Source organism: Epinephelus lanceolatus, chromosome 13, assembly GCF_041903045.1.
Source record: "Epinephelus lanceolatus isolate andai-2023 chromosome 13, ASM4190304v1, whole genome shotgun sequence".
Taxonomy (NCBI): domain Eukaryota; kingdom Metazoa; phylum Chordata; class Actinopteri; order Perciformes; family Serranidae; genus Epinephelus; species Epinephelus lanceolatus.
In genome coordinates this window covers 1,961,635-1,985,505 of record NC_135746.1, presented here as the reverse complement: position 1 = coordinate 1,985,505, position 23,871 = coordinate 1,961,635, and the positions used below count along the sequence as shown (strand labels likewise).

Below are 23,871 nucleotides of genomic sequence, written 5' to 3'. Positions count from 1 at the left end.
GTTTAGTCCCCTGTTATTTTTGCTGCATGTGTTTTTCCACAGCAGGGCAGGTAACAGAAGTTTACCTGTTGGAGGTGAGCTGTTTGCAGACGTGCAGTAAGAGCCTGTTGTCTGCAGCTCTTCATCAACATCTCTCTGCCTTTACTCTTCCTCCCTGGCCTTTATTGAAGAAAATCTGCTAACAAAGTTCCGCTAATTCGGTGATAAACACATTTTATTTCCTGTAGATTCTTCACAATAAAAGTCCCCCATCATTTTGTTATGTGAAAACTTTTATTGTGAAGCAGCAAAATAAGGAAATGTAAAGTTTTCGAGCAGCGAGATTCGAGCTGATTTTGACAATGTGACAAAGCCCACAAGATTTCAGAACTTTTTCTTTAGGGAGACTTGAACACACAACAGATCGGATCAAGTGAAAGCTATGAAAAAACATTTCATTTCTCAGTCGGGTCCTTTCTGTAAGGTTTTCAGACACTCAAAATAACAATTTGAGCCTGTCAGTGACAAAAACAAACTCTTGGAATAGATGTAAATTGACGTGCACACCTGCCCTCAGAGGTCACACTGCAGCTGGACCGATTTCAAGAACTGTCTCTATTCGTCACTTAGACACGAAAACAATGGAAAATAAGGTCCAGGTTGAGAAATACCTGTTCTCCTTTAATAATGCTGTTTGCATTGACTTTAAATTTTACATAGAATATATACATATATGGGGAAAAGTTTACTTTAATAGGGAAATTTTTAAATGGCCTCGCTTTGTTTTTAAAATGGTAGAACTACTATGTGCTAACAAGACAAATGTGACTGCAGTGGGATGACATGCAGCAGCTCTCACAGAAGCAATATGGTACAGTTAAAGACTTGAAACCATCTTTGAGGCTGGCCCCTCAAAACAGGACATACTTAGAGGAGTAATCCATTACTCTGTCAACTCAGGCTGTGTAGCTAGTTAGTTAGGAGCACCACGTGAGAAAGAGACTGTACTGTACAATTATCTGACAAATATAACACGTGATGATGCAGTCAGGCTTCGACTGAAGGCTGTGAGGTCTGACTGCAGTGATGGTTAACCTGGGATTATTTTCAGTGACTGACTGGGAACGTTGGTTCGGTTACAATTTCAATAAGCTGAAATAACACGTTGAACTATCTGGTCACCGTCCCGCTCTCGGAGAGACGTGTTCAATAAATATCACATGGAACAAATCAATACCTTAATGTTCATGTACGCTCATACAGTATGTATTAAACTGCAGAAACTCACGTCGGTGTGTGTGTGTGTCATTCAGGAGCAAAAACAACGCAACACATCACCATGTTTACTGATTTTTTATTTTTTTTTTAGAATATAATTGTCAATCACCAACGATAAGAAAGTGTTGAATCACAGTATAAATGCAAGATTTCCAAATTACTATCAGTCTGTATTAAAAATCAAAGGTCAATCACGTCATAAGAGCACTTATTTGAAAAGATTAAAGAAATCTTAAAAAGGAGCAGTTCACCCCAAAATGATCATTTGTATATCAGCTATTCGCCATGTCACCTTGAATTCATGAGAGAAACTTTGCTTTTCTTGCGTGCCTCCATGGTGAACAAAGAATCCAAAAAGGCGAACATTCTTCATGGGTTGGGGACCACGTTAAAGTACAGCAAAACTCAGGGCTGGGCGATATGTCCTGGAAATTATTTAACAATATTTTTAGGCTATATCTCTATTTTTAAATCTCCTCAAAAGCACTTCATCAATGCTCGGACTGGGAGACAAAATCCAACATTATATTTCTGACTAAATACACTCTGTGATGCACAAAAGTTGTACGGATGACTATTGTTTTGTTTTGTTGTGTTCAAAACATAATGACATATTTTATCAATACTCAATAATAATTAAGGCAGGTGTTAGAACAAATAAAAGATCTGGTAAGTTTAGTCACTTTACTGTAATGCAGCCTTTAAAATGAGGGAAAAACACCATTTATGCCACATCACGACACAATATCCAGAATCTAAGACGATATATAGTCTCATATCTCGATAACGACATAATATCTTCATATTGCCCAGCCCGAGCAAAACTACATCAAAACATGTTTACAAACACTCGCACGTCTCATGCAGTAAAATCCAAGTCTTATTTATCCAGTTGGTGCTCAGCCCTTCAAACACATGCATTTTATGCTAAACATTGTGATTTAAAACACGTCAGTAAAGCCATAGACTGTAGATGAAGATGGACGAGGTGAAGACAAAGCACCTCCATCGCCCCCTGGTGGCTGGCTGCAGATGGGACACCCTAACCCAGGAGGAGGAAGTGGAAATGCGTTGTCCATCTTTTTTTTTTTACTGTCATTGGTACAAACAGTCGTATGCAGGGCTGTGGAGCTCATACATGCATGCTCAGGCACACTCAAGGTCTTGCTACTTGTACTTGTAGGACTGAAGTGCAAAGACGTGTTTGGGAAGAACTGAGCAAACTGTTGAAATAAATGGGACTTGGATTCAACCACTTGGATTCCTGTGAGAGTTTGCAAATGGATGCTTTGATCTAGTTATGCTGTTGTTCGCCTTTTTCAGATTCTCCGTTCACGATGGAGGTTTACGAGAAAGACTTCTTCCCAAGTTCAGTAATTCATAAACAAATGGTCATTTTTATAGTGAACTATCCCTTTAACTGTAGTAATTGTGTGCACTCGTCTATGTAGCACTTCTATTTCCTCTTGGCACAAACAACTGGGTCGAAAATAACATTCCCCTGAGACTTAAATGCAACTCCTCTGAGGTCATCTTCCCAATCAAAAGTTCAGTTCAGCCTTGTGGAAATGAAACGTACACTGGCCGAACGCTTTCAGCTATAAAATACCTACAGATCTTGTATATGAATATAACTCCATCCAAACATTTGGCAAAAAGAAATGTAGTTTTTCAAGAAATGATTTGTGAGATGAAGCTTTCTCAGTCTTTTCCTTAATAAGTGCTGGCCGGCTGCTCTCCTCCGTCCTGGTAGTCAGTGTTGTACGGGAAGTAGTAAAGGTCGTGCTTGACGGCCATGAGGAGGCCGGGGAGTCCCCTGCAGCCGCCCAGCTTGGAGGAGAAGACCACGCTCGGGATCAAGTCGTTTGCAGCCGGGTGGGGTGACGGGATGGTCCTCAGTAGGTGGCCATCTTTCAGGCTCCATAACCTTGTGTAGCAATCCTGACCGACTGGGGAAGAAGAGAAGAGAAGAGGAGGAAATGCAAAGTGAGAGTTTTGTTTTTGCAATCACGGTTGGAAAGCACACTGAAAGACATGAGACATCTTTGACTGAAATACCTCATCTGGCCGCAGTGTATTTTTTTTAACTGAAGCTGAAGAAAAAGACACTTTGAAATCTGATTTGAGCATCCACAGAGTCCACACTGAGACACATCTGTCAGTGTGACTGGAATCCCATTTCAAACCACCTCCAAATACAGTTCAGATCATATTTGCTGAAAACATATTTCATGTGTTTTTTCTTTTGTGGTCCAGATGTCCTAAAATCAATCTGGATACAGTTTGGATATGAAAATAATTTGGACTGACAGTCTAAACAAGGCCTAAGTGTATCAGAGCACGGTAGATATGACCTTGGTGTCTGTTTGATTCAGTGTGTAGCAGTCCCTCATTGTTTAGTGCAGTACAGTTTGGGTGGATGTCACAGCTCCCTGGAGTTGATTGGAGGGTAATTCAGGTCACCTGTTGTGTGTGTGTGTGTGTGTGTGTGTGTGTGTGTGTGTGTGTGTGTACTGACTCCTAATTAATGGACAGCAGCTTGGTGAATTTCCCCTTTGGACCAATCAGGGTGGACGACGCCCTTCCTAAGAGAGCTGAGGAAACATTCTCACTCTTCCTCAATTGAATGCAGACTTGATGTTAGCAAACACTGTCAGTCAGAGGGCCTGTCCCATTATGTGCGCTTCATCACACTTGTGCACTTGGACACTTGACGTGCGAGTCCATGAGCTTAGTGTAAGAGCACAAGTGTATCCCATTTCTACGACGAACACAAGTGCAGTGCGCTTGATTTGTACTTTACCCACATTTACGGTAAGACTGCACCTGAGCGGTATTTGGCCAAGTATAAATCCCACAATGCATCACCAGCTGGTGGAGTTTCAGCAATAAGCTAAAGAAGGAGAAGCTGGTGAAGTCTGCCCACTATAGTTCAGTGAGTCTGCCATCATCAGGATTTTGACTGAGATGCCGCAGAAGAAATTTCAATGTAAGAAAAATGTTTTATAAATTTAACTTTATATCACAGTCCCATTCATATCATAGCGTCACGATGGTACATGTTAGGAAGCTTTGTTAATGTGTCTGTGGTGAGGAAATTCACATCAAGCTTTGCCCTGGATTTATTTACTAACCACAGAATTTATCTGAAATAGGGACCACGGAACAAACGCTCAAATTCATTAAGTTAAGAACGGAAAACAATTACCTGTTTAACAGGGCTAAAAATACTGCAGCTGATGGATACAGGTGAGTGGTTTGCGCCGTCATTTCTTTTGATTGATGTCTTTATTTCCAACATGACAAATATTACAAAACAGTAGTTAATTTATTTAACATTACCCCTTTTATTCACTAATTAATAACCTGTAACTTTCCTTTAGATACCCAACGTAGTGTTATATATGCCAGCGTATTAACTGACTTCGTTAAATGCATGTCATGGAAATATCATGAACTGTTCATGTACCAACATGAAAATATTATCATATATCCATATACATACATCAGCTCAACATAAATCACAGCTGCAGATCCCTGCTGATTATCCACACCTTTTTTCATCCCTACATGAAAATTATTTCTTTACACCCTTTTCTAAACAGGATCATGTTTGGATAACTTTTTTGTTCACAGAGAATAACATCCAATGCACTACGTAAGGGGCGTTGTCAAGTCTGTCCCAATTTCTTTAAATATCCCTGTGTACTTGGCCACTTAAAGGACAACTTCGGTATTTTTCAACCTGGGCTCTATTTCCCCATGTGTATGTGTGCGTATGATTCATGGGTACAACTCGTTCTAAAATTGGTTCAGTATTGAGCCGCGAAACGAGCTAAAACGGTAATGGGGGCAAATGTGTCCCGTATAAAAGTGCTTTTTTTCGCCATTGTCCGGTTCAGATCACCAGTGCTATCTCTGTAGATAGCATATGGTAGCGGCCCTGGGGCAGTGGTGACTGTGAATGAGTGGAGTCAGCTGTCAGTCAGTGTTGGAGCAGAGAGGCGGAAGGTGTCCCCGCTCGGTAATGTAAATGAGTATGTGTGTATGAAGTGTGTGTGTTACGCCAGAAGAGTCAGAGTTTGGGACAGAGTCTTTTACGTGCTACCACCTGGAGTGTTACCGGAGTTTTTGGAGTGCTCAAATAAACGGGCCTTTTTCCCGTAAGTTACAGCTTTCACAGGCTGCCTTTGTCAGACAGCGAGATGCTGAAGTTGTGGCTAGTTGTGCTACAAATGGATGCTAACACTCCTGTCCAGACACTGCGCCTTGCAGACCATTAGGTCTGCAGTGCTCACTTCTCCCAAGATGACTACTGCCAGCCGAAGAAGAGAAGACATCCAATCCCGAAACACCTCTTCCTCAAGAAAACGGCTGTCCCACGAGTAGAGAGAGCTACAGACACAGTGGAGCAAAGCTCGTGACGTCACACAGCCCAGAGGTAAGGGAAAGGCTAAGTTAGCATGCTATTTACAGAGATAGCACTGGCGATCTGAACCGGTCAGTGGCGAAAAAACACACACTTCACACACACATACTCATTTACATTACCGAGCGGGGACACCTTCCGCCTTTCTGCTCCAACACTGACTGACAGCTGACTCCACTCATTCACAGTCACCACTGCCCCAGGGCCGCTACCATATGCTATCTACAGAGATAACACTGGTGATCTGAACTGGTCAGTGGCGAAAAAAAGCACTTTTATACGGGACGCATTTGCCCCCATTACCGTTTTAGCTCGTTTCGCGGCTCAATACTGAACCAATTTTAGAACGAGTTGTACCCATGAATCATACGCACACATACACATGGGGAAATAGAGCCCAGGTTGAAAAATACCAAAGTTGTCCTTTAATACGTGCTTGAACACTACAGGCAAATGTACGTTCCGCGTGGCAAAAAGTCACCAAAGTGTGTGCGTAACCAAGCGCACTCAACCAAGTGTGGAAAAATGGGACAGCCCCAGAGACTCTGACCTCTAGGTCTGTCTGGGAATTCTGTGCTGTCATTTGGCTGAGCTGCTTGAGGGAGATTTTGTGCATCTTAAAATTTGAGTGGAGGGAATATTAAAGAATCCCTTTACACTAGGTCACCTGCATCTGGGCTACTCTTGGTGTGTTTGACCTAACATGACCCCTACCCCATATACAAACACACTGGTTCATTATCGAAGAGGCATTCCCATTGTAGACACTTGTTTCTACTAGTGAATAATTATTTTTTTATGTTGTTGTGAACTGCCTCTCACACTTCCTCCTGACCTGTTGAAACCTGGGGAATCAGGGCTGCAACAAGTTTAACAGTAAAAGTTTTAAAAACCAAACTGTGTCCTGTCCTACCTGCCAACAGAAGCCCCTCAGGCTCATTGACGTGGATGGGAAGGTAGGCATGCTCATTATAGTGCCCTTTGTACTCCTGCACTGGCTTTGTCACCCGCACGTCCCACAGCTTAATCTGCAGAGAAATAAGAACACATAGTTAAAGCAATAATAAAATCCACATGGGCTAATACTTTATGAATTATCTTCTGAAGAAGTTTGTGTAAATATAAGCTAGTTACCCATTTTCTTCCCACCTGGATCACTTACCTAACATCAGGGCCAAAACATGGTTAACATACTAGTCTTTGAGATGTTTGTAGGACCTAATCTATAACCCTCTGTTTACAAAAAAGATCTGTATTTTATTTGTTTATTTGACAGGGACAAACAGAGCTTCTGAGCTGCACCAGAGTTAGCTTTGAGCTAACTTACATCTGTAGTCTCTGGTCAGGAAGCCAGTACATGTTGACTATAGACTGTTTCCTAGGACAGTGGTTTTCAAACTGTTTGTGCCCAAGCCAAAATCTCAGGCCACACCTGTATTTATATATGTGCACAGTAGCATCTACAGTGTGTGTGTCATCACTCTTATCATGGCATGAGACTAAAAATAAGAAAAATTATGACAGGTAGCTTTCGTTTCCCTTTATTATCTGTGGGAGGTCGTCCTCACTCACTTGGGTCCATCGTCCCACTCACGGCTTTCTCCTTTTAAATGTTACCGTCCCTCACACTAGCTGCCAATCAGGGCTTTTGATGTGTCACACACTTATGATTCCCATGTCTGAACAACAACAAATAGCTTCCCTGAGGGTTTTCTAAAATTAAATTAAATTAAATCACATTTTTTAGCTACAGTTTGCCTCTTTATCAAAAATGCATTCATAACTTTTTGTGTAGGCCCAGTTGAATATTGCAGTAATAAAGTACAGTAATGACAAAATCCCATGGCACACCTGGACTGGCATCATGGCACAAGGCACAACCTGCCCTTCTCTCCCTATGACTGGCTAGTGCTCGTTATCTTCATTAGTTAGGTTGGTTATGTTTGTGCAAAATGAATGAATGTTGGTTAGTTAGGATAAGAATGTCAGGGTAAACCAGTCAGAGGCAGAGTACAGCAGGGAAAGGTGGGTCATGTGTTTCTGTTCATGCCTGACGGGTGCGTGACTGGCCTGATTTGAGCCATAATTTTATCTTGAATTTAAAATCAGTAAAGTTGAAGCACCCTCTTATATAACTTAGTACTAATCTTCAAAAAATGTTCAGGCCAATAAGCTGACCTGGCCCAGCATGTCAGCAGCGAGCAGGTAGTTCTCATCCTGCAGGACATGTACGGAGGTGATGGCTGATTCCTGATGGAAGCGGCTGGTCTTCCTGCTCTGATCCCTGCGGCCGCGCTGCCTCAGGTCAATGCTGAAGATCTCTCCTGACCGGCAACCATTAAACAGCACAGGGACCTGATGGAAAAAGTTGTTTTTTACTTAATTGCCTCTTCCTGTCTTTTAACATTGAGCCTTGTCAAAGAGAAATTCATACTGCAGCATGTTCTCAGTGAACTCAAACATGCTTTGAATCACTTAAAGGTAACAGATGACTCACCCTGAGGGCAAACTGCTGAGCCAAGACATCGCTGCCGGCGCTGTACGTCTGTGTTCGGCCCGTCTCTGCATCTTTAACTATCACCCTACGAGACAGGCCTGCCAACACATGCAAGAAAACATCACTTAGATTTATCAGTTTGTCAAGAGGAAATGTTTGCCCAATTAGTAATTACAAAATTGGCCAGTAACAAGCTCTCTTACTTAGGTAACTTTTAATACACTATTTTAATGATTTAAAACAACAATGAGCGCCTAGGTAACTCTGCATTCCAACATAAACTTGAAGCCTAAGATGGATATCAACGTTTCTGTCCGAGTGGATTTGGTAAAACAGAAAATTTCTTGTTTCGATTCCAACGTTTTGCTGTCACTTTTTCTCTGCCAAAACAAATCATTCAAAGCTGTTCAACATCCTGAAACTACAGCCAAGCTGGAAAACTCACGGCTCCACAGAAGCCAGTTATTACGATGATCTGATTATGTATTTCATATTTAATCTTGAGTTTCAAAACAAAGGGTGACGGCTGGACAAACCTGTGCTGAAGGTCTTGTCAAACTGGGGGTTGAGGCACCAAGCACAAGACCAGGCTGAGGATATCTTGAAGCTGCACAGCATCCCGGGCTGCTCTGAGGAGACAGAGGGACAGAGGAGAAATGTTACTATGGGAGGTAAGCAAACAAGACCAGCATAAAATATGGGTTTTATTTAATCACGGTCAGCCTGCAGACATTTGAGTACATTACAAAGTCAGGAATTTTGAAGCCCAGTGAGGGTTAATGAATTAAAAAAGGGTCAAAATGAATTATTCTGATTACTTAACATCATATGGAGGCAAACATGAATGTCTTACATGGCATGAGAAACCAAAAAAGATGAGTACAACCTGGGTTGGAGTTGCTGAAGAGAGAAGCAGGAAGTAAACTGACACAGCCGGGGGTGTCTGCTGCTCCTACCAGACACAGCCTGACAGTCAGCTCAGTCAAGGGAAATACAAGCAGTGGTTGAGTTTTAACACATGTAGACTGACTAAGAGCACCACTAATGCTGAAGAAGGATACAAGACGTGAGAGTCTGGGTAGTTGACTGAGGCCCAGCAGATGGAATTCACCTGAAACACAATTAGACAAACCTTTAGCTCATGGGTAGCCAAAACAAAATGACAGGTAACCAAACTAACAGGGTTTACTCTGCAGGAATTTGGGTGTCATCCTTTGGGTAGTGGTGTGCACGAGGTCAGAGGTCAGAAGCCAGTTCAATGTACCCAGGATATCTTTTCGTCATCTGGCTTGACTCACCCGTCACATCGGCCGTCTGATAACCGGTGCCACAAAGCTGGTCATCAACCAGTTCAGTCAACTCTGGGTTTTCCTATCCAGCCACGAGTGCGTTCATGTGAAAGTGGCAGGGGTGTTAATTACACGTGACATCATCAGAACTATGAATGAAGAAGGCTGCACCATGTGATATGTGATTGTGGATTATTTTACTAATGAAATAATATCTCTTTTATCCCAGTTCTAATCACACAGGTGTCTCATGTTATTTTGAGCTGCAGAGTGGAAAGGTGCAGCACTGTAAGTGATCACTGCAGACTAAAATAAACTTTGCGTGAGTTCAAATCCTGCTAAAATCATGTGTTTATTGTTGTAAATGTTTTCTCCGTTTGTTAGAAGCTCTGTTTTAAAGCCAGTGGAAACAGATCCCTGAGACAATGAAATGATTCCACTGAACGATAACAATAAAAAGGCTCCTCTTTTTTTATCTGAGACTTTTGTCCATGGATACTTTTTCTTCAGTGATCTGATTGGTCAGAGGTCGGGGTGCTGAAAAGTTGTGATCCGATACTCTGAAGTTAACCTGCTCCGGAGGTCAGCTGTTCAGCTGTTAAGTTGCAATCAATACCCTTTATTTAACCAGGTAAAAACTCATTGAGATTTAAAACCTCTTTTCCAAGAGTGACCTGGCCAAGACGGCAGCACAAAAGCAAAATGGTTACACCAAACACACAAGACACAAATAAAGTACGATCACACACTACAGTAAAACCAGAGTGGGATTACATGATTACACAGTGCAGTCACAAGATCCAATTGAACTTAATTCTCTGTCTTTTATAATTGTCTTGAATTCCCCCAGAGTTACAAGATGTGTCAGTTTCAAGTCCTTCTGCACATCGTTCCAGGTAGACGGGGCAGAAAATTTAAAAGCCTTTTTGTCCAGTTCAGTTCTGACTCTCAGGACCTTTATCTGTATGATGTCCTGAGAACGCAGGCCAAATCGGCTGAGGTTTCTACACACGTGTAAACACAAATATGTAGGCAGAAGTCCAAGAATAGATTTATAAATCAAAGTCAGCCAGTGAGAGAGTCTACGAACATACAAAGATGGGCAATGTGCGATGGCATATAAGGAATAGTGATGTACACGATAGCTGCAACCAGTAATAAAACGCAAAGCACAGTGGTATACAGTACCCAATTTCTTTAAAAACTGATCAACTGTGCAACTGTGATTTATCCTGTTAAAAAGAGAACCACCTTCATAGTACTGAAAACCCAGAGTTAACCCCGATGTTACCTCGCTAACTTTAAATTCTGCTTTGTAGTACAGGCCTCAGGATTCCATAAAAACATAGCGACCGGGCTACATTACGGTCTCTGTCTCTCTGCTCTGCTCTGCTCTGCTCTGTGGATGAAAGCTGCAAGTCTGCATGTCTGTGTGATCGAGGGCAAGGTTGAGCTACACAGAGCAAAGAAGCCAAGTGGACAGGATGAAGCATGTGCTTTCTGAACTCAGAAAAAGTTCAACAAGGCAGCACCTTCCTGCAGAGCTGTGAGGAGGAGTGAGTGTGATTATTTGTGCTTTAAAACACCAGAAAAAAAGCTTTGTTCTCTTTAACATTAATTCACTCTCTGTCTTGCTGGAGCACTGCTGCTCTCTCAGTTTGGTTGAATCGAGAAGTTTGAATGTTGTGTTTACCAACAATAAGTGACAACTCCTGCAGAGCGTGCCTTTAAAATGTATGAAGGAACATGGATACACATTCAGAGTCACTGCTCCTGTGAAACACTCCCACCTTGCGGTTAGTGAAGTAGAGGTTGTCGCACATTTCCACAGACAGAGATCCTCGGCTGCTGCTGCTGAAGTTCATGATGCCGTACTTGCAGCCTCCGTGTGACACATCGTTGACTGTGAACACTCGCTCGCATGCAGAGTCCCCCTGAGAGAGACGAGGAAGAAGAGGGAGGGTGTACAGACCAGCAAGTACACTGGGAAAAAACAGTGATGATTTTTCCAACTCTAAACGAAGCATAAAATGTGTTTATACAGTGCGACTGATGTACTGTATGAGTTCAAGTGTGTTTGGTGTGTGTTCTCACCACTATGAGTCTGAAGTTGTCAGTGTTGGGGTTGCTGTTGTCCGTGCTCTGAATCTCTAGTTTGTGGCGTCTCATTCCACTGACCTTCAACTCATGGACCAGCCTGGAGACGCACAGTAACCACGTTAACACTGACTAGAAACATCTGCAGACAACCAGGATCATTAACTCCCCTCCTCTCTGCTCTCTGACAATGTGTCTGTGTATTTATGTGTGTACAGAAATGTTTGACATGAGGATAAAATAAATCATGTAAATAAAATGTATTCATATAGTTGAGACAGTCAGGCTGCACAACGTTATGACTTTGTTTTAGTATGTTTCTTTCCTGACCCGTTTTTTTAACCCACGTCAAAATTGATTAGCATCATTATTAGTGGCCCGGCAACGCTCCAAAGAAAACTCACTCTACACATACAGAACCGATTATCATTACAGTTAGACTGTTTTGCTGGGGTTGTTTTCTTTAATGTATTACAGCTGTGAGCAATGTGGATAGGATACAAGAGGACTAGCTCTGTGTCCATGTATACACACAGCAGTGTGATACAGTACCTGCAATAGGAGTTCTCAGGCAACAGGCCAAGATGTCGTCTCTGCAGCAGCAGCGAAGTGTTCAAACCTTTTCTTGGTGCTTTCTATGAAACAAACAAACATGGAACCCAAACACGTGATGAGAAGAAGTAGCACTGCAGTTTCAAACACAAGAAATAACATCACAATGCTACGAGCTGAAGAACAACTGAAATAATTCTGACTCACTTTTCTGGGTTTTTCATCCTCTGCCAGCATCTTGTTTCTCTCTTTCTCTCTTTCTTTCTCCTGTATCTGCTCTCTGGTCAGCGGGTTGCAGTTGTTGTGTCCGGGCAACAGGCGGAAGTAACGATTTTTCTCCGGGTCAAAGTAGAAACCAGGCAGCTCTGGCAACAACCAGTGGTAAAGTTAGTTTAGTTTATTTGATATGGACACGGCAGTGGCATTACAACTGTACATTGATGCGCAAGAACCAGATGCAGTGTCTTTAGTGAAGCTTTTAAAAGTTAAAATAGTAAAAAGAAGAGAAAATATATCTACAAGTACATGAACAGTAGTTGTTCTTGCTATTGAAGTTCCTGATCATGTCATTTACAGTCGGAATAACCATGTACTGATCAGCAAGGGTTTTGTGCTGCAGTGTTTTTTGATTAAGTCTTCATGTGGGCACCAACTGTATTAAATTAGTGTACGAGTACCAGTATACAGTGCGTGTTATGTGTCATGGATGATGAGTCATGACTGAACACTAAACCTCTGTGTTCAGAACAAAAATGCTATGATTAATAGCTCTTCCAAATCAACTAAAACAACAGACATATATTTAGCAAGCAGACCTATTTGAAATGTAATTTTCTCTCTGTAACATATTTGTGTGATAGCATTTGAACCTGCCTCATTATTGTAAAAAAATAAAATCTGGTTCTTCTTTATGGCCTGTTAAATTATAAATAACAATTTAATTATTAGTTTCGCAGTTTAAAACCTAAAGAACGAGTCTAAAAAAAGCACTTAATTCTGGAAACATGATTTTGTAATAATGCTTTGTTGGTTCTCAACTCAGAGGTCCTGACCCCCACTAGAGGTTGCCAAAGCTTCACACAGGGTCACGAGGCCTTCTTGATTTTAGTGGGCCTAAATCTAAAAAAAAAAGAAAAAGGTATTGTTATTTTAAGTTTAGATTATCCTTATCCTTCAAGATATAATGGTTACAGGATGAGGGCATGTTGAAGACCTGAACACAAGCAATAATTACAGAGTCTGAGTCTTCACTCTGCTAAACAGCCTCCCCCTAAATTAGAAAAGTATGCGGATAAAAAAAACAAAAAAAAACAGAGCTAATCGAGCAATGGCAAAGTTTAAAAGAGAAGGGCACATTGAATTTGTCAGACAACACAACACAGCAGAAGCCTATTAGGTGTGTAGGATTCTCAAAAAAACAAAAGAAAACAGACTTGTATAAAAACTTCATAAAAATATCAAGAAAACTCATCTGTGGTGTAACAATCACAGGAAAAAATAATCCAGATTGCGTCCTTGTGTTCACCGGTTTGGTTAATTGTACAGTTTATTGTTATTGTTCTGCACTGAATATAATATAAAATATCAATAGACATATGTCACTTTGTCAGAAGTTGTCAGTTTACTCAGTGATAGAAAAGAGGTCCCTTAAGGGAAAATTGTAAGTCATTTTTATCATGAATTGTATATTTGTGATGCAGTATAGACTCTATATACATTTTAATACAATATATTCTACATGAATACTTATTCTTTCTGAGCTACCTAACACAGGTCTGAAACTCCTTTTTACGCTTCACACTGATGCAACTCATTTAAAACCTGTCTTAGTTGATTTTATTTGTTTATTTGTGGTTTATAGTTTGAAGAGAGATATTCGTGTATCAAACTGTCCCAGATGTGGGTGCACTGGAAAATATCACTTGAGTCTTTGAACAGAAAATCCCACACACTGCTCTTGCTCAGCTTCATCTACAATTCATACAATGCTATGATTTTATGATGTCATTTTTTTTTTTTATTATTATTTTTTGGGACATTTTGCCTTTAATGGACAGGACAGGTAAGTGTGAAAGGGGGAGAGAGAGAGGCAAAGGACCACAGGCTGGATTCGAACCCGGGCCGCTGCGGCAACAGCCTTGTACATGGGGCGCCTGCTCTACCACTAAGCCACCGACGCCCCATGATGTCATTTTTTTAATGACTTTTTCATCTTATGATTTTAAGATTTGTGGCTTTGAATCAGTAAATAAGTTTGCCTGTTTTACAGTTCTCTGATGTAACAACTAATACTTACTGTGACCATGTTTAAAGATACAGTGCCCTCCAAAAGTATTGGAACAGTGAGTCCAATTCGTTTACTTTTGTTGTAGACTGAAAACATTTGGGTTTGACATCAAAAGATGAATATGAGACAAGAGATCAACATTTCAGCTTTTATTTCCAGGTATTTACATCTGGATCTGATACACAACTTAGAAGATAGCATTATTTGTAATGGAACACAAAATTTTTAGGTGAGCAAAAGTATTGGAACATATAAACTTAAAATAGATTAAAGTGAATGAGACTTAATATTTAGTTGCAAATCCTTTGCTTTCAATAACTGCATCAAGCCTGTGACCCATTGACATCACCAAACTTTTGCATTCTTCTTTTGTGATGCTTTTCCAGGCTTTCACCGCAGCCTCTTTCAGCTGTTGTTTGTTTTGGGGGGTTACTCCCTTCAGTCTCCTCTTCAGCAGGTAAAATGCATGCTCTATTGGGTTTAAGTCTGGAGACTGACTTGGCCAGTCTAAAACCTTCCACTTCTTGCCCCTGATGAACTCCTTTGTTGTTTTGGCAGTGTGTTTTGGGTCGTTATCTTGCTGCATGATGAAGGACCTCCCAATCAGTTTGGTTGCATCTTTCTTTAAATTAGCAGACAAAATGTTTCTGTAGACTTCTGAGTTCATTTTGCTGCTGCCATCATGTGTTACATCATCAATGAAGATGAAAGAGCCCGTCCCAGAAGAAGCCATGCAAGTCCAAGCCATGACATTACCTCCACCGTGTTTCACAGATGAGCTTGTATGTTTGGGATCATGAGCAGATCCTTTCTTTCTCCAAACTTTCGCCTTTCCATCTCTTTGGAAAAAGTTAATCTTTGTCTCATCAGTCCATAAAACTTTTTCCCAGAATTTTTGAGGCTTATCTCTGTACCTTTTGGCAAATTCCAGCCTGGCCTTCCTATTCTTCTTGCTAATGAGTGGTTTGCATCATCTGGTGTAGCCTCTGTACTTTTGTTCATGAAGTCTTCTGCGAACAGTAGATTGTGATACCTTCACTCCTGCCCTCTGGAGGTTGTTGCTGATGTCACTAACAGTTGTTTTAGGGTCTTTCTTGACAGCTCTCACAATGTTTCTGTCATCAACTGCTGATGTTTTCCTTGGTCTACCTGTTCGACGTCTGTTGCTTAGTACACCAGTGGTTTCTTTCTTCTTCAGGACATTCCAAATGGTTGTACTGGCTATGGCCAATGTTTGTGCAATGGCTCTGATTGATTGTCCATCTTCTCTCAGATTCACAATTGCTTCTTTTTCACCCATAGACAGCTCTCAGTTTTCATGTTGGTTCCACCTCTAAATGCAGTCTGCACAGGCAAAACCTATCGTACCCAATCTGAAACTGAGCTCAGACATTCAGTGCTATTTATTGTTTGAATAATCAATGTAATTGTGAGACACCTGGGCAACAAAACACACCTGTCAGTCACATGTTCCAATACTTTTGCTCTCATGAAAAATGGGTGGGTTCAAAAAAAAGGTGCTATCTTCTAAGTTGTGTATCAGATCCAGATGTAAATACCTGGAAATAAAAGATGAAATGTTGATCTCTTGTCTCATATTCATCTTTTGATGTCAAACCCAAATATTTTCAGTCTACAACAAAAATAAAGGAATTGGCCTCACTGTTCCAATACTTTTGGAGGGCACTGTATATATTGTGCAGAATATTGTCAATCAGCAGCTTCACTTCAAAAGAATCTTTATCAGGAGATGTCTGGATAAATGCACATGTAATGACAGTGAGAAGTAGAATGACTGATAGATTGTTGAAAATTGCACTTATTTTTCTTAAGACATCTCAGGCTGCTCATCTGTTTTGTGAAAGGATGGATGTCCTCAGACTGTACTTGCAATTCCTCACACAGAAAAAGGCAAATATTGGAGCTGATGGCTCTTATAGGTTATGGTGCGATGGTTTTATCGGTCCGGCCCATCTGAGATCAAATTGGGCAGCATGTGGCCCATGAACTAAAATGAGTTTGACACCCCTGATGTATACTATGCATCCTCAGAAATGATAATAATAATAGTAATAATGACAGACTTTCTTTACATAGCAATGTTCATACAAGAAATGCAGCACAACAAGAGGCCCGTTTCCACCGCAGGAACTTAGGGGTAATTTTACGGGGCCGGGGCCATTGGTGCGTGTCTCCACCCCAGGAACCACCCTCGAAGGACAGAGTTCCAGAACTTTAGACCCATTTCCACTGAAGAAGTTCCTGGTACTATTTGGGGGCAGGAACTTTACAGGAACGTCCTCTCGCTCGGCTCTTTCAACCGCCGTGTCTCCACTGAGTACCTGCTTCGAGGCAGGGACTTGTTTAGCTCCTGTAAAAAGGCCCGTTTCCACTGCAGGAACTTCAGGGTAATTTTACGGAGCTGGGGCTGTTGGTGCGTGTCTCCACTGCAGGAACCAGGAGGAGTTTCGGAACTTTTACAGGGGCTAAATAAGTCCCTGCCTCAGAGTAGGTACTCAGAACGGCCCTGAAAAACTCCTGGCTGAGCTTGGGGATTACTTGGTGCTGATTGGATATACTCAAGGCGGGATGTGACATCAACAGAAAGCGACAAAATAGCCGGCATTTTTAAAACTCAGCAGACGAGGGTTAGCTCGTTCATAGCTTCCACTGCCATGTAAACGAAGAGATACGCCAGAAACCCAGCAACCACCTCAGCTCCTTCCATGTTGATAATCATCTTTCTTATGTCTGCTTTTTTCTTCTTACGTCTTCTTCTTCTTCTTTGTTGTTGTTCTTCTTTGTTTGTTTCTTTGCCGTGTCGCCCCGGGCAAAATGGTCGTGCAATGATTATGTCTCATCCAGAGCCCGGTAACTTTACAGGAACCTTCCTCCTACTCCGCCCTCTCAGTGGAGACACGGTGGTTGAGAGGGCCGAGCGAAAGGACGTTCCTGTAAAGTTCCTGCCCCCCAAATAGTACCAGGAACTTCTTCAGTGGAAACGGGTCTAAAGTTCCATAACTCTGTCCTTCGGGGGTGGTTCCTGCGGTGGAGACACGCACCAACGGCCCCGGCCCCGTAAAACTACCCCTAAGTTCCTGCGGTGGAAACGGGCCTCTTGTTGTGCTGCATTTCTTGTATGAACATTGCTATGTAAAGAAAGTCTGTCATTATTACTATTATTATTATCATTTCTGAGGATGCATAGTATACATCAGGGGTGTCAAACTCATTTTAGTTCATGGGCCACATGCTGCCCAATTTGATCTCAGATGGGCCGGACCGATAAAACCATCACACCATAACCAATATTTGCCTTTTTCTGTGTGAGGAATTACAAGTACAGTCTGAGGACATCCATCCTTTCACAAAACAGATGAGCAGCCTGAGATGTCTTAAGAAAAATAAGTGCAATTTTCAACAATCTATCAGTCATTCTACTTCTCACTGTCATTACATGTGCATTTATCCAGACATCTCCTGATACAGATTCTTTTGCAGTGAAGCTGCTGATTGACAATATTCTGCACAATATATATCTTTAAACATGGTCACAGTAAGTATTAATTGTTATATCAGAGAACTGTATCCTGGTCAGGGAGGAGAAGCCTCTGAAGCAGAATTTTACATGAAGAAGACAACACATTGTTTAACTTGCTCCTCAAACCTGACACCTCGAAGTCATCTAGTGGGCCGGATTGGACCACTTGGCAGGCTGGTTCTGGCCCATAGGCCGTATGTTTGACACCCCTGGTACACATCATATAGTGTGCCTTGGAAATGTCACCTTCATGAGGGTTTGCCTTGGAACAATAATGTTTGAACACCACTGTGCTGCACAACAAATGCTTGTTCAGTTATGGAAAGAGTTGGTGAGTGTTACTGACCTGGTGCAGTAGTGCTGGTCTCAGAGGAGGAGGAAGAAGATGAGGAAGATGAGGAGGAGGTGGACTTGTTCTCATATCTCCTCTGAGGTGCTCTGTATGATGGCCCAGCATCATCATGTCCAAACCTGACAATACAGCACCACTCTTACTGACGACACAGACACACATCACTTTCTTTAAAATTAGCTATGCGCCAGAGTGTCCTTAAACATACCACTGCTCCTCCTGTGTTGACCTTTGCCGGTTGCCCCTGTACCAACCATGGCGTTGACCACCACCACCACCTCGTCGCCTGTACGGCCGCTGCCCTTCTCTCCAGTTCCACTTCTTCATCCCTGCTGTCTGGGCCGCAACGTAAGGATCCTCACACCACTGTCTTTCATCCACTTCTGTGTGTACGAGTGTTTAAGGCTAATTGAAGCGGCATGTTTACGTGTTAGCTAAATTAGCAAGGGGTATCCATTAGCATTCGTTAGCTAACGTTAGCTACACATCTTTTTCGACACCTTTATATTAATGTCGGAGATTAGACATGAGTAAACGTGAATACAGTTTTAATAGCTCAGTAAAAACGCCTCCCGTTAAAGGTTAACAATCTTTATTTACTTTATAAATGAACGTAACGTTACAGTTTAAACACCTTTCAAGCTAACTGTTGTGCAGTGAGTTCCTGTCATGTTGTCCCGCCTCCTGATGCCGCTCATTGGCTGTTCGCTAACAATAGCGGCTGACGTCGCAGGCATTCATTGGTTGTCTTCTGTGTGAGCCACGAACCACAATTATAATGAAGGAATGTGTTTTGTTATATTTGATTGACAGACGATGGACATTGCAAATACTAATACAAAATGTGCACCCTCTTATTTTACCCCCTTTTGATTTCAATTAATTAAAATAAATGGTTGTATTACAGGCTGTTATTGTATAAAAAGCCCAGAATAAAACCTGTAAAGGCCACTGCAACAGAGTCCATGATATTTAACACTCTTATTTCAAACTCCTTCACTAAAATAAAGACAGCTGGATTTTATTCTGTGATATTGTTACTACTCTGAGGTCTGGGACATTGATGTTGACAGATTTCTCTGAAGCCACGCCTAATGTCTTGATGCTGGTGTTGTATTGGTAGGGAGCGCAGTGCCCAGGACCGCATTGGCTGTTGTGTTTTTTTCATAAGGGTCCCAAACTACACCGAGATTTGGAATATTACGTTACAGTCCTGCAGGAAAATGGCGACAGTCATTCATAATCCTCTAAAATCGTGAGTAAAATTCATTTTTTAAAATTAAAATATTGCACATTTGACTGCATGTAAGGTAGTGACTGATCTGCACAGGGTTAAGGGTTTTAAATAAGAAGCACAAAAATGAACACAGCTGCCATGCACTTCTTGGACAGTCTCCGTGTGTTATCTGCAGGTATCGTTGTACTTGCTGTGTTGTGTAACACTAATATTAAAGCATGCACTCATGCACAATGTGCAGAGAAAGCGTCTCCAACCCGCGCGTAAATGTCCGCACTTTGTTTCTCTCTCCACCTCATGCACTTGGTTTCACTTAGACAGAAAGTTGCCACCGTGCACATTCTGCTTTACAAACACGGTTGACAGAAGTTTGCATGCAGGTCTTCTTTGTCAGTGGCAGGCGGGTGGATTTGCATAGATAATTTCATGGAATTAATGTCACAAAGCGCACATTGAGAGGGCGACTCTCGCTCGCTGCGCGGCTCGGGCTTTTTGCTGCGAGTGTCAAACGCATGTAAACAATGGATGGCGGTTTGTAACATGTTATTAATATACAGTATTGACCTCCTTTCGTGCATGTGGAGGGAAGCTGCGATGTAAAGCAGATTTAGGGGGCGTGCAGTGTCCCCGAAGTTAGATTTTTACAACGGATGACTTGAAGGTGGCAGTGGCAGATCTTTGCAATGGGCGCATGGATGTTTTCTGATTTGCCACCTTTAAGAAAATGTGCAAAAACTGCCAAATATATAAAAAAAATAATTAAAAAAGACCCTTCTTATGTGTGTCCTGCAATAAAAGCACCCGTAACTTCCAGCTCAGGCCATTTTACTGAATGCATGTCTGTCTTCCTTCTGGCTGACAGCAGATGTTTACCACTGGGCATGTGGAATGTGCACAGAGTTAAGACCCTTATCCTAAAATCTGTTGTGCAAAGGGGCCATACATGAATGTCTCTGATGCCGTGGATAAGTGTAGCATAATCCACATCTATGCTTTCATTTAAAAAAAATGTAATAACATGGAAGTGTGAAGAAACCTTGTTGAACTGTCATCAGTCATCTGCTGTGCATCCTCTTAAACTGGAAACAAAACTGAACCATTAATGTGCCAAATAACATTTCTCTGTATTTATATTCAGAGGAGAAAACAAGGAGGGCAAGAGAGAGGACTCAGGATGCTCTTGTTTTGCAGAGCTCTTTGTTGACAAGCCAAAGAAGATCCTACTGTACAAAAAAAGGCTTTAAGCTGCTGTATTCTACTGAAACAGATTAGGCTGTGGAGAATGTAGGTATATGGGTGTTTTGTGTGTGTGTGTGTGTGTGTGTGTGTGTGTGTGTGTGTGTGCAGTTGTGCATGCAGAACAGGAGATTAGGAGCGTCCCAGTATTCTCCTGGGTCCGTCTGTTGAGAGAGGGAGAGGTATATGTAAAGACAGACAGACTGATGGAGGAAGGGAACCCCATCTGCCCTTCATATATGACAGGATTCTCTCAGACAGGATTGCCCCCCCTCCCCTGCATGTGATATCTGCAAAAAGGGAAAACAATGTGTGCATATTAAGAGAAAACTGTCTTGTTGGAGTGTGTGACTTTATGGAGAATAATGTTGTGCTGCAGTTTTTAAGGCAGGTTTTGAGTCCACTGTATGAAACAATAGGGCCGGCTTGTCATCTGTCCTCAGGATGTAGCTGGTAAATCATACGCAGTCACAGAGAACGTGATATAATCTTGCCTGCTCTGAAAGATGAATTGCAACCATCAGCAGCTCGCAGTAAATACGTCTGGCTCTCCCTCGACTCACTCAGACATGTTTAGCTGTGCATATTTACTTGATTTATTTAAACTCTTGTGTTTTTTTCCCTACAAAGACCTCTTTGTGATTGAAACCTGGGTGGCCTTGGACTTAATGAAGAGCTGACATGAGAAGTATTCAAATGAGCGATGTAATTTACATGCAGAGATGTACGTGTTATATGTGCTTTCTCTATCATTAGGGTTGTGATGAGGAAGAGGAGAGCTCAGGTGGAAGGTGGTTTGGGTTGTGTTTGCATGAGGGATTGAAAGGACGCAGGCTGAGATTTAGGGAAATTTTAAAGGAGGGGGTCAACGTGTGTGTTTTTATTATGTGTGTTTGTTGGATGCGTGGGCGGTTGTGTAGCTACCCGCCCCTCCCCCAATTTGCGTGAGAGGGAGCGTGAGTGAGTGATGGAGGTTTGGGGGGGAGGTGGGAGGGTGGGGGGGTTGTCTGTCTGGCTGCATTTACTGCATACATTTATACTACACCCTCAGCACAGGGGCGAACCCTGGCCTTTGTCTATGCGAGCCCGGGGAGTGGGAATGTCCGGGAATGGTTTCCAGGCATGGGGAGTTAAATGGCCAGGAACATTTTTTATAGAAAGCTCCATGCAGTGATCAATCCTTTTTTTCCTCCCTGTTGTGCACATGGAACTGGCACATGTTTCCCTCTTTATGTTTCTGTGTGTGTGAGATTACTGACATGTGAATGGATGTTGTTCTCCACATAGCATCTGAAACTGCATCTGAATCAGGGTTTCCCCTTTGCGACACCCTTTCCTCCCCCCTCCGTCTGCACTCTGCACCTTTCCCTTTCATTCCCTTTGTGTGTCTGTTTGCGCACGGACAAGCACGCGTGTGTGTGTGAGTGCGCTCGTGCGTACACACATCCGCGTGTTTGAGAGAAAATGAGTGTGACAGGGTTTGAAAGGGAACACGTGTGCCCCGGGACATATCGGACCCCTCCTCTTCCCTCCCATTCTGCCTCCTTGGCTCCTCCTCCTCCTCCTCCTCCTCCTCTTCTTCTTCGTCTTCCTCCTCTCTGCTTCACCCCGCTGCTCACCCTACAAAGTGCCACAAAGACGCCTATCAGTGCCCACATGCTGCTGCCACTTCCTCTGGGGCCTCTTACCTATTCCTTGCCAAAAATAAGCTTCCTCTCCCCGCTCTGTCTTTAGTGGTGAACCCCCATCATTCCCTGACACTACCAGTGGTGTTAAAATGTTCCTCTGAGGTGCTGTGTGTGCGTCCTGGGCAGATCTTTATGAGAGAGATGTGTCTGATTGTTTGTTGGAGAGGTTCGTGTTGTGAAAGAGTCAGTCGTTGATACAGTTTCGCATTACCTCTGAGTCAGTGAGCTGAATGAGGTCATGCAAACAACATTTAAACAGTTCATGCTGAGAAATGCTGTAAAGTCATACCGGCTATTATCAGCTCGTCAGTGGGCCCTTTCAGTTTTATATATTCCAAAATTATAGTATGTCAAAGACACGTTTTGTACTATGTACATTAAATGTGATTTACTGCAAGTATACAGTGCAAAAAGACTCAGAACATGATACTAGTACTCAAAAACAACATTCATATTGAGCCACTTGAGCGACTGTGTAGTTACCACTAAATGCAATGTAGTGCTACTCCAAGAACTCTTAGTTACACAAAAAAAGGTAACATAAGCATCACTTAGGAGCTTTTTCTAGCACTTTCAACTGCATCACGAGGCCTTCCCATGCTGTTCAAAATATTCTGAATTATAAAGCATGTATCTAAAACCAGGGTTTGTTATGGAGTTAATCAGAAAACATGAAAACATCCATCCATCCATTGTCAGCCGCGTATCCGAGGACGGGTTGCGAGCAAAGCATTCTAGACGTTCCTATTCCCAGCAACGCTTTCCAGCTCCTCCTGGAGGACCTCAAGGTGTTCACAGGCCGGGCGAGATGTATATATACTCCCTCCAGTGTGTTCTGGGTCTGCCCCGGGGCCTCCTACCAGTGGGACGAGGCTGGAACACCTCTAACAGGAGGATCCTGATCAGATATTGAACCACCTCAACTGACCCCTTTTGACGTGAAGGAGCAGCGGCTCTACTCTGAGCTCCCTCTGGATGTCTGACTCCTCCCCCTATCTCTAAGGCTGAGCCCAGACACCCTACAGAGGAAACTCATTTCGGCTGCTTGTATCCATGATCCCATTCTTTCGGTCACTACCCAGAGCTCATGACCATAGGTGAGGGTTGGGACGTAGATGGACCAGTAAATCGAAAGCTTCCTCAGCTCCCTCTTCATCATGACGGTCCAGCACAGCACCTGCATCACTGCAGACCCTGCACCAAACTGCAGATCCCTCTCATGCTCCATTCTCCCCTCGCTCGTGAACAAGACCCCGAGATACTTGAACTCCCTTGCTTGATGTAAGATGCAGTAACACTGAGGTATCCCTTCTAACGCAGGATGTCTGTGCACTCAGAAGCACAACTGTTACGAATGTCCATGAGCTGTTGAACAAGTGTCCTATTTTATGCCATTGTTTGTTGGGGGT

The 23,871-nt window shown here is 42.4% G+C and overlaps 2 protein-coding genes across 9 annotated transcripts in view; one reads left to right on the top strand and one right to left on the bottom strand.

Annotated features, from left to right (window-relative positions):
* Positions 1 to 1,316: 1,316 nt before the first annotated feature.
* On the bottom strand, positions 1,317 to 18,986 carry wdr21 (WD repeat domain 21). The gene is made up of 13 exons (XM_033648870.2): positions 18,510 to 18,986; positions 18,296 to 18,420; positions 12,329 to 12,486; positions 12,122 to 12,204; positions 11,567 to 11,669; positions 11,263 to 11,406; positions 9,245 to 9,294; positions 9,070 to 9,149; positions 8,720 to 8,812; positions 8,184 to 8,281; positions 7,865 to 8,041; positions 6,600 to 6,714; positions 1,317 to 3,206 (listed from the first exon to the last, which is right to left on the bottom strand). The coding sequence occupies exons 1-13, from the start codon at positions 18,626 to 18,628 to the stop codon at positions 2,971 to 2,973; spliced, it is 1,581 nt and encodes a 526-aa protein (XP_033504761.1). The 5' UTR covers positions 18,629 to 18,986; the 3' UTR covers positions 1,317 to 2,970.
* A 437-nt stretch (positions 18,987 to 19,423) lies between these two features.
* The window catches only part of dpf3 (double PHD fingers 3), a 42,008-nt gene continuing 37,560 nt past the window's right edge, over positions 19,424 to 23,871 (top strand). For all 8 annotated transcript variants that reach the window (XR_013493115.1, XR_013493114.1, XM_033648800.2 and 5 more), the window contains exon 1: positions 19,424 to 19,556. Coding sequence is in view for 6 of the 8 variants with exons in the window: in XM_033648800.2 (XP_033504691.1) it covers positions 19,525 to 19,556 (32 nt within the window). In the remaining 2 variants the exon portion in view is untranslated. The remainder of the gene's footprint in view (positions 19,557 to 23,871) is intronic.